The sequence below is a fragment of the Amphimedon queenslandica genome, unplaced genomic scaffold (genome assembly GCF_000090795.2).
Source record: "Amphimedon queenslandica unplaced genomic scaffold, v1.1 AMPQUscaffold_12759, whole genome shotgun sequence".
NCBI classification, from domain to species: domain Eukaryota; kingdom Metazoa; phylum Porifera; class Demospongiae; order Haplosclerida; family Niphatidae; genus Amphimedon; species Amphimedon queenslandica.
The window spans coordinates 20,444-31,659 of NW_003547005.1; the positions used below are offsets into that span (position 1 = coordinate 20,444).

At 34.8% G+C, this 11,216-nt stretch overlaps 2 protein-coding genes across 2 annotated transcripts in view; both read right to left on the reverse strand.

Annotated features, from left to right (window-relative positions):
- The window catches only part of LOC109586867 (vacuolar protein sorting-associated protein 13D-like), a 4,339-nt gene extending 2,765 nt beyond the window's left edge, over nt 1-1,574 (reverse strand). The window contains exons 1-4 of the mRNA XM_020003096.1: nt 1,447-1,574; nt 1,131-1,378; nt 578-784; nt 75-299 (exon numbers count right to left, since the gene is read on the reverse strand). Coding sequence (XP_019858655.1) covers nt 75-299; nt 578-784; nt 1,131-1,235 — 537 coding nt within the window. The 5' untranslated portion in view covers nt 1,236-1,378; nt 1,447-1,574. The remainder of the gene's footprint in view (nt 1-74; nt 300-577; nt 785-1,130; nt 1,379-1,446) is intronic.
- Nucleotides 1,575-2,048: 474 nt separating this feature from the next.
- On the reverse strand, nt 2,049-9,251 carry LOC105314599 (vacuolar protein sorting-associated protein 13D-like). The gene is made up of 9 exons (XM_020003094.1): nt 8,715-9,251; nt 6,408-6,620; nt 4,779-4,924; nt 4,043-4,208; nt 3,667-3,849; nt 3,303-3,475; nt 2,680-2,805; nt 2,304-2,546; nt 2,049-2,134 (listed from the first exon to the last, which is right to left on the reverse strand). The coding sequence occupies exons 1-9, from the start codon at nt 9,249-9,251 to the stop codon at nt 2,050-2,052; spliced, it is 1,872 nt and encodes a 623-aa protein (XP_019858653.1). The 3' UTR covers nt 2,049.
- Between the last annotated feature and the right edge of the window lie 1,965 nt (nt 9,252-11,216).

Here is an 11,216-nt window from a genome sequence, read left to right on the forward strand (position 1 = left end):
ATGATTTGTGGGTTTTTTTATACATGTACATGAGTTGTGGGTGAATGTACATGTATAATATTAATAATAAATACTTTTTTGCTCTCATCAGTGATTCTAAGGACACGAGTGGGTCCATCAGGTACCAGAGATACAGAGAGTACTCCACTCCCGGGGGATTTCTTGAGTCTCCTGAGCTCCTCCTTGTCTCCACTGCCGACACAACCAACCACAGCATCCATACCGTCCACCTTACCCTCGTAACCATGACGAACCTGGACACACAAGTGAGGGTAGGAGGAGAGGACCAATCTCCCGTTCTAATTTAAAAAATAAAATTAATTTTCATCATTCACTAAAAATCATTTCAATACCGTCTAGCGCAAAATTTATGAGGGTTGTAAATTTTGCAGATGTCCCATTTTTTAAGATTTGCAAAAATCACTTGTGTAAAAATCAAATTATTACAGTACAAAATGGCAGATCGCACTAATTTGCAAAATAAATTTTAAGGCAATTTTGTAAAATTTGCAGCCCTTGAAAATTTTGCACTATACAAAAATAGTGAAAAATTAAAGATATATTAGTAATTTCTTACTTTAAATTCCCATGATTGTGTTGATGACCGTCTCTCATTAGCCCTTGATATGACGAGGGGGAGTGGCCTGTTGCTATGGCGATAATTAGGAGGCACAGACCCGGCTAGATCCAGTACAAAATTAGCCGATTTTGAGGATGAAGATGAAATGTGTACCAACTGGCCTCTGGCAGTCATCCTCCATAGCTGAGTCCTCCTTTCAAGACCCTAGGAAGAAAATAATCAAAAAAATAGAAATAAAAACACCATTTTGTGAATAATAAATATTACATAAATAATAATAAACATTAATACATATTAAAATTAAATTACAATACAACTTGCCTTAAATGCTAAACTAAGTGATGCAAGCAAAAATTAATGGCAATAAAAATATCAAAATATTTTACATTTACATGATAAATAACATTCAATAATCAAAAAAGCTAAATTAGGTACATTATCACTAAAAATAGCAGCCCAAGATTTAATACACATTTAATATACATTAATAACTGTATGCACAAAGCATCCTCCTCCATGTTATAAAAATATAAAAGTTTGATTTCCATACTTTCCTAGTTAAGAGTACGGCTCTTCCTTGAGGTACATCAAGGACCAGCTCTCCCTCAAGCCTGTGGCTCTCCGGTAAATGCGATTGGTCGGTTTTGGTATCCATGGCAACGATGTAGAAGTAGCTCTCATAATAAACCTTCCCTTGAGGTCCAAAGCTGCTCAGGTCAAATGGGCGTGGCTCCGAAACATCTTTAATGTGGAGACAAAGTTTTTCGGGCAAAGTTACTTCGTCCCAAGCATAGGGCACTAAAAAATAAAAATAATAAATAGAATAAATAGAAATAATTTTAAAATAAATAAATAATTAATGATACCTGATTGTCCTGGATTTAATACTGTGTACTGCTGCTGAGATGTGACTGACTGCTGGTAGCATATAACTGCTATCTATATAATGAGAAATATACAGAAATAACATAATGACATAAATAACACAATAAGATCAAGAAATACATGTAAATAAAATTAAAAGTACAACTACAATTTTTGACATTTAATGTAACACAAGTACATGTGCATATTAATAAATTATACTTGAGAAAGGTTCTCTAGTTTAAAAGGAGGAGGATAGTCTGAAGCATCAGAGAATATGACATGATAGGTGGCTCCTCTTAGTATCACCTCACACCTAATGAACACTGACCTACCATAGGAACACCTGGGGAGGAGAGAGGAGAGAAAGAGCCATTAATACAATAAAAGTAAATATCAAGAAACTGGACTATATATAATAGACTTTAATAATGCATAGTCTTTTATTAAAATATTTTTTTGTAAACTATAAAACACTCCTCAATTCTATTTCAATACATATCTTGTTATACGTGCTGTACATACATGTATCAGTGGCATAAAGACAGTTTGAGTTGGAACTTCTGATTAACTAATGTGTGTATGTGTGTGTGTGTATGTGTATGTTAATACCTCATGTTGATGTGAAATGATTTATCTTGTTCTAATGGGAAACCTCCAGACCAATGACAATCTGAAAGCTCCACAACTCTACGCCAAGTAAAATCAATAATACACAATGAATAAGATAAATAAATGAAAATATCATAACACAATACAAGTGAAAATAATAACAAACAACGAATGAAATAAATAAACAAAAAAATGCTAAAAAGGAAAAGCACCATACAAACAGTCACACAATAAAGAAATACATTACCTGATACACAATAGCTGATCTAAGTCAGCTCTAGGCCAGTGAAAGGCCATCACAGCTCCTGGAGCTATTACCGGCACAGAGTCTGATGATGATTCATCCTTAGCAAACACGAGGTGTCTCTGGAGGTACTTCAAGTTGAATGTTGTCCTGTTCTCTAGTTGAAACCTGGCAACAAACGTCACCACTTTGGTCGGCTTGTAGACCCCAGTGCCTTTCTTTACCTCCATACCGATCTGATACTCTCTAAAATGAAAATAATTAATTAAAGACTATTAATGTTTGATAGTTTAATAGATTTAATGCTTAATAATAGAGTGTATTATTGCAATGGCTGTAGTTGTGTGATTGAAACTAGTGAAAATACACCATTACATACTTGTCTGGTCTTCCTTGGCCTCTTTTAACAAACAGGCGAAGGACGTCTTCATCTCTTAGCATGCGGAAGCCGTTGGACCAACTGGGGACCCCCTCATCCTGTCCCCTGCCCAAACGAACCTGACACCTTAACAAAGAGAAGGAGTGAGGGAAGGAGACAATAGAGAAAAAGAGGAAAAGGTGAAAGGGAGATAAGGAAAATAAAAAAGGGTGAAGATATAGTACATGGCATTTGTAGCAAATTTTAAAAGTCAAAAAATCAAATTTTGATAAAAATCAGCTCAAGGTTGATACACAACATGAAAAAGTGTATACGTATCAGAAAAAATTATAAAAATTGAGAATTCTTTCGCAACCAATTTTGACAAAATTTGGCCTAATTTTTAAGCAACTTTAAAAATGGAGAATTCTCTCTTTGCGAGGTTTTCTCCTTATAGGATCTTTGGCCCAATTTTTGAGCAACTTGACAATCCATTGACAAGAAGCTGCATGAGCATTATCCCAAAAAATCCTGTGGGAAACCCTGTATAGTACAAGTTTTGATCAAAATCAGTTCATGCACCAACAACAAAAGTTATAAAAAATGGAGAATTTAATTTTAATAAAATACAACGGTTCTCATACTTTTGTAGCAGATCATCTTCAGAGTAAGAGAAGAGAAGAGGTGACATGCTTGTAGCTGTCTCATGCTCCTCAAACTGGCCAGCACACTTTCCCCCACTGCTGTCTCCCTGTGACGTGAACACCAACGGGAGACTAGTCCTATTGATCAACCAATAGGGACACCAAATAACCACCTACAATAAAATAAAAATAAAATAATTCTAATTTAAACTATGAAATAAAAAAATTCTTTACAACTTTTACTCGTAAAATATAAAATATACAAATGCCATTTAGCTCTATACAGTGTTCTAGGAAGCTTTTAATTTAAGAAATTTTTTACAATATTAATTTAATTTTATTTGTAAAAATCAATATTAAGTACTTTCAATGATCCTTTAGACATCAGCTCAGTGTTAACATGAAGATTAAGTGAACAATTTGCCTTATCACGAACAATCAGCGACTTGACCACACCCACTTCAGTAATGGAGACAGTGCACTTGTCAGAAAATTCAAACGACTCTAATTTACTGATAGAGAAGGTTACAGGCCTCAGAGAATTAACCTGTACAAAGAAATGACAGAAGGATCAGTAAATTTACACTGACAAAAATAAGTTTAGCATTATCACTTTGGGAATAATTGCTATTACAAAAAAAACTATTGGCTTTATTATTTTGCACATGTTCAATAACAAATTCACAAAAACCCTGATTATTAGAGAACAATCCAAAAATTAATATTCTATATGTACTTACATTGTGAATGGCCACTTCTTTTCCTGATGGTATAAGTTTCTCTTTTGACTTGAAGGAGAAATGAAAGCCGTACGGCAGAAGGTTAGTGACAGTGAAAACTGATCGAAGACATATTGTGTGATTAGGAATATTACTGGCAGTGTCCTTAGTGACTTCAACACAAAACCTGAAATAAATAAAATATAATAAATGGCAATTGTTCTACTAATACCATAGTTCAAAATTTAAAAAATGTATTATTACTGTGCTAGGAAAAGTAAGCTTGCAAGGATAAAGAATATAATTGTTTAGTTTTTGTGTCAAAGATACTTGTAGGCTTTTATCATTCATAAAAGTACACATCATTTTTAACTACAGTATAGCTAGTTAGATGGGTATTCCATAGTGCAAATTAAAAATTTAGAGAATAAACTTTTTAAATCATATAAATTTATTTAGACTAAAAATTATAAAGACACAATTCAATTTGACAAAATGCAAGTGTATGCAGGCTACTGAGCTATAAGTCCAGTGTTTTCTACTCTTAAATTAATTATTGTAAAGATACTACTCGATTCTAATCAAACTACAATGTTCTACTGAATATAAATCTCATAATAGCTAAGTATCAGATCTAGTGCCAGTAGCATCTTGTGTAGTCCAGTTCAGTCCAATCATGATAATAATAGTAACCAGTAGTAACAGTATGATACACATCAATACTGTTAGTATAATAACTGGTATACTCCACACTGACTGATGGGATGATTTACTATCAGATACAATATGAGGCTGAGGCTCTATCTCTCCTTTACTGTAATGAGCCAGTTCATATTCATTCTCTCTTGTTAAACTCATTGGTTGGACGGACTGATAGCTTTCATCTCCCATTGCAGTACAAGACTATCCTTGTGCATAGATTTAATCTATTCTCTGACCTATTTAAATCCTGTGCAGCAAATAAATAATGCAAATTGATATTGGATATAAGTATATACTGCTTTCCTACACAAAAGGTCTGTCAGTACGAAAAAGAAACTTTTGAGAATAAAAATAAGGAAATTTCAATTACAAAAAATCAGAACTGACATAAAAAACATGTTTAGTACGTCAAAGAAAGACTAATCTAAAAAGAGCACGCACACAAAAGCTATTAACTGTTCTACTTAACATAAATCTCATAATAGCTAACAGGAGTGTCTTCATTAGAAGTTCCCTCATCTCCACACACCCTCAACTCAATATAGTCAGTAGTGGTAGTGTTACCATAGTCTCTGTGAAACCATGGGATACCAGGAACATTACAACAAGGTGATTCAAGAGTACCACAACTTTGACCATCCCAGAGTGGATCAGATGTGTACAACTGCTGTTCCAATAGACCAGCAACCCCTGATTCACAGAAATAATTGTCACCAATGAATGACTGAACTTGTAGTGTAGAGCCAGTAGCACAAGGACAACTAAGTGTACCAATACTATGCATTTCATAATTGGCAGCCATTAGTGTCCAGATATGTTGACGAGGAGACCCACGAGTGATACTAACACCATCAACATAATAGCTATTTAAATTGTCTTGATTAGAACCATGATGAATGCTAACTGCATCAGGTGCAGAATATTGATATCCAGTTACTCTACCACACACCTGAGAATAACTGATACCATTAGATGGGAACTGAACTGATACACAGCTACCACTGCTTGTTACTGGTCTACCACAAGCTCTAACTTCTCCTGACTGGTACAGTCTAAACCCAGAAGGACAGTTCACTGTAGAGTCACTCATATCCAGATATGCTAGTCTTGTCCATCCTCCTCCTGAACCACACAACTCCTCCATATTACAGTAAGCATTAATAGTTCGACTATTAGCAGTTGTCAGTAGATACAAACCAGAAGGACTGCTTGGTTTTTCATATCTAATTTGTTTGCAAGATGTAGGTAGTGAAAAAGAGACATTATGTATCTGCAGTAGTTCTTGTACAACTATTAGTAAACCATCAACCACTCCAGCAGTAGAGGCACTGGTGTCTTGTAGATTAGAGAGAGTGTTCACAATGTTAGTAAGGGAATCACTATTAGATGCAGCAAAAGTTTTCAATAAATCTGTGTTGTTGTTCAACAAATTTTCAACAAGAGAAAGAGCTTTTGCGTGGTCCCAAGCAAGTTCATTATTGATGTGAGTTACATTAGTGATAAGAGAAAGGATTTCATTGATCTGTATATTGTTGACATTCCTGCTGATTTCTCGAGCGATATCAACCAGAAGGGCCAATTTTTCAATACTTTCCTGGACCAAAGCTTGGGTGGTGGCACTAAGAGATGATTGTGACATCATAAAGCCACACATAAATACTAAAACAATCAGCAGCACCATTACAACGGCTAGCACTAATGCTACTACACCAAGTAACCACTTGTCTCCAGTGTATTTCTTGCTGTGTTGAGGTTGTACTTGACACTGTAGCTTTGGCTCTTGACTGGAAGGTAGTGCCTTCATTTCATGCATCACTTCATCAGCTGTAGAAGATTGACTTTCTTCAACAAGACGTTCCATTGTTGCTTCTGCTATAACAATACGACTAAAGCAAAACTGTTGTTCAATCGTGCCAAACGGAATAAATGCAAGATTAAACAAAAAAATTATTAGAATTTACTAGTTACTACACGGCATTTACAGAAGAATTTATGTTTGTAGAGTAATTAGAAAGCTTTGATGTAATTAGTCACTGAGTCTGTGACTACTGTAAAAGCAAAAAGTTAAAATATCAAAGATTCATCAGGTAAATTTACTTTTAATAATACTATATACTTACTTCATTGGTTATCAGTAATGCTAATATAGCTCAGTACATTTGATACTGCAACCAATAACTGTAGTGGTATGTGTGTGGCATTCTTAACTAATGTAGAGAATGCTACTCTATATAAACTAAGGTAAAGCTAGGAATGTTAAGAGTAGATAAGCACTAGTATGTCCATCATAACTGGATGTGTAGTGAATAACAATCATAAGCAGTAGTACACCAATAAGCATTTTACTACTAATTCTTCAATACAGGTTTGTTAATGAGTGTGTATAACTAATGTTTATATAAGAGTTGGAGCAAACTAATGATGATGCCAATTGCAGCACAGGAATTTAAAAAGTGATATAGCCTCCTCCTCCTCCTCCTGTATACAAAAGTATAAAAGTTGTACAATAGTTTAATACATTTACAAACTGATCCTTACAGACACACAAATAAAAACTTTGTCTTACTGAAGGGTGTGCTTCAAATGTACTACAGAGATTGATTGATTTCATTTTCTATTGTGTATCTTTGGTTCCAAAATTTTCAAAATAAAATGCCACATAATCAAATTCCGACCAATTTATCTGTATAGTTGCAGAACAAAGGACGCGCCATTGAAAAAATAAGAGTTAAATATCTCAGATAATTGGTTCAATTGAGTTCATTAGGAAATAGAGGAAAGGAAGCAAGGAATGCACGATTACATTGTGAACAATTCAATTAACATTACACTAAACATGACTGTTCTATAACAGATACAAGCTATAATAACTAGAGCTAAGAAAAAGGTTTATAGTAAAACTGTTCTACTGAACATAAATCTCATAATAGCTAACAGGAACATCTTCATTAGAAGTATCCTCATCTCCACACACCCTCAACTCAATATAGTCAGTAGTGGTAGTGTTACCATAGTCTCTGTGAAACCATGGGATACCAGTAACATTACAACAAGGTGATTCAGCAGAACCACAACTTTGACCATCCCAGAGTGGATCAGATGTATACAATTGTTGTTGCCGTGTTTGACCAACAATCCCTGATTCACAGAAATAATGATCACCAATGAATGATTGAACTTGTTGGGTAGAGCCAGTAGCACAAGGACAATTATAAGGAAGAAAATTAACATTATCTTCAAAATTTCCAGCCATTAGTGTCCAGACATGCTGACGAGGAGACCCACGAGTGATACTAACACCATCAACATAATCACCATTCAAATTATTGTGATTAGAACCGAATTCATCATTAACTGCATCAGGTGTATAATATTGATATCCAGTTACTCTACCACACACCTGAGAATAACTGATACCATTAGATGGGAACTGAACTGATACACAGCTACCACTGCTTGTTACTGGTCTACCACAAGCTCTAACTCCTCCTGACTGGTACAGTCTAAACCCAGAAGGACAGTTCACTGTAGAGTCACTCATATCCAGATATCCTAGTCTTGTCCATCCTCCTCCTGAACCACACAACTCCTCCATATTACAGTAAGTATAATATAAACTACTCCCATTAGTGGTTACCAGTATGTAGATTCCTGATGGACTGTTTGGTTTTTCATGTCTAATTTGTTTGCATGATGTAGGCAGTGAAGAAGAAGCATTATGTAACTGCAGTAGTTCTTGTACTACTATTAGTATATCATCAACCACTCCAGCAGTAGAGGTACTGGTGTCTTGTATATTAGAAAGAGTGTTCACAATGCTGGGAAGAGAATCACTATTACATGCAGCATATGTTTTAAACAAATTTGTGTTGTTGTTCAATGCAATTTCAATCAAAGAAAGAATTTGTGTGGAATTTTCAATGCCAGCATCAATGCTATGAAAACTGTTACTTAGTTTTATTAAATTTTCTGTGTGGTCCAAAGCAAGTACATTATTAATATGAGTGACATTAGTAATATGAGAAAGGATTTCATTAGTACCATAGTGTGCATTGTTGACATTCCTGTTGATTTCTTGAGCAATATCAACTAGAAGGGCCAATTGTTCAATGCTTCCCTGGACCAAAGATTGGGTGCTGTTAGTTGTTCCATTGACAATATTACCAATGCTTTTACGAATTTCTTGAGCAAAGTGAATGAGAGTTTCATTACACAGCTGACACATTTGATTGTCAGTAGCAGTCAGACCAGCAACTGCAGCACCGGTAGCAGTAGTGCTACATTCAGCAGGAGATGGTTGTGATATTAAAAAGCCACACATAAACACTAAAATGATAAGCAGCACCAATATAACCACTAGCACTATTGCAATTATACAAAGCAACCATTTGTCTTCAGTGTATTTCTTGCTGTGTTGAGGTTGTACTTGACACTGTAGCTCTGGCTCTTGACTGGAAGGTAGTGCCTTCATTTCGTACATCACTTCATCAGCTGTAGAATATTGATTCTCTTCAACGTGGCTCTCCATTGTTGCTTCTGTTATAATAATATGACTGGAAGAAAGCTAATCTATATATAGCCTACAACATATTCATGAAATCAGGTGACTTCCTTTGTATTCGTTAACAACTTCACACAAATTTCTATACAAATTATATACATTTATCGTAGGCACAGAAGTAGCATATCATTACAAATAATATGTATATATGCAATGGCTTTTAACACAACTTCACAAATAACACTACATAACAGTACGAGCTTAGGTATAAATGTAAGATATAACAAAATATCAGTAGAATTTACTTTACTACACAGGAAGAATTTATGTTTGTAGAGTAATTAGAAGCTTTGATGTAATTAGTCACTGAGGCTCTGACTACTGTAAAAGCAAAGAGTTAAAATATTAAAAATAGTTTTAGAATATGACTTATATCAAAGATTCATCAGGTAAATTTACTTTTAATAATACTATACACTTACTTCATTGGTTATCAGTAATTCTAATATTGTTCGGTACATTTGATGTGGCAACCAATAACTGTAGTGGTATGTGTGTGGCATTCTTAACTAATGTAGAGAATACTACTCTATATAAACTAAGGTAAAGCTAGGAATGTTAAGAGTAGATAAGGACTAGTATGTCTATCGTAACTGGGTGTGTAGTGAATAACAATCATAAGCAGTAGTACACTAATAAGCATTTTACTACTAATTCTTCAATACAGGTTTGTTAATGAGTGTGTATAACTAATGTTTATATAAGAGTTGGAGCAAACTAATGATGATGCCAATTGCAGCACAGGAATTTAAAAAGTGATATTACCTCCTCCTCCTCCTGTATACAAAAGCATAGAAGTTGTACAACAGTTTAATACATTTACAAACTGATCCTTACAGATACACAAATAAAACCTTTGTCTTACTGAAGGGTCTGCTTCAAATGTACTAAAGAGATTGATTGATTTCATTTTCTATTGTGTATCTTTGGTTCCAAAATTTCCAAGATAAAATGCCACATGATCAAAATCCCACCAATTTATCTGTACAGTTGCAGAACAAAGGACGCACCATTGAATAAATAAGAGTTAAATATCTCAGGTAATTGGTTTAATTGAGTTCATTAGAAAATAGAGAAAAGGAAGCAAGGAATGCACAATTACATTGTGAACAATTCAATTAAAATTACACTAAATATGACTGTTCTATAACAGATACAAGCTATAACTAAAGCTAAGAAAAAGGTTTATAATAAAACTATTCTACTGGACATAAATCTCATAATAACCAACAGGAACATCTTCATCATCAGTTCCCTCATCTCCACACACCCTCAACTCAATATAGTCAGTAGTGGCAGTGTTACCATAGTCTCTGTGAAACCATGGGATACCAGGAACATCACAACAAGGTGATTCAAGAAAACCGCAACCTTCACCATCCCAGAGTGGATCAGATGTATACAATTGCTTTCGATTAAAACCAGTACCACCGATCCCTGATTCACAAAAATAATGGTCTCCAATAAATGATGAAACTGAAACCACAGAGCCAGTACCACAAGGACAGAAACGATCAAAAGTGAAAAAAAAATTCACTTCACAATTGGCAGCCATTAGACTCCATACATGTTGACGAGGAGATCCACGAGTGATACTAACACCATCAACATAGTAGCTATTTAAATCAATATTACTATTAACTGAATCAGGTGAATGATATTGATATCCGGTTACCCTACCACACACCTGAGAATAACTGATACCATTAGATGGAAACTGAACTGATACACAGCTACCACTGCTTGTTACTGGTCTACCACAAGCTCTAACTCCTCCTGACTGGTACAGTCTAAACCCAGAAGGACAGTTCACTGTAGAGTCACTCATATCCAGATATGCTAGTCTTGTCCACCCTCCTCCTGAACCACACAACTCCTCCATACTACAGTAAGTATAATATAAACTGGTACCATTGGCAGTTGCCAGTATGT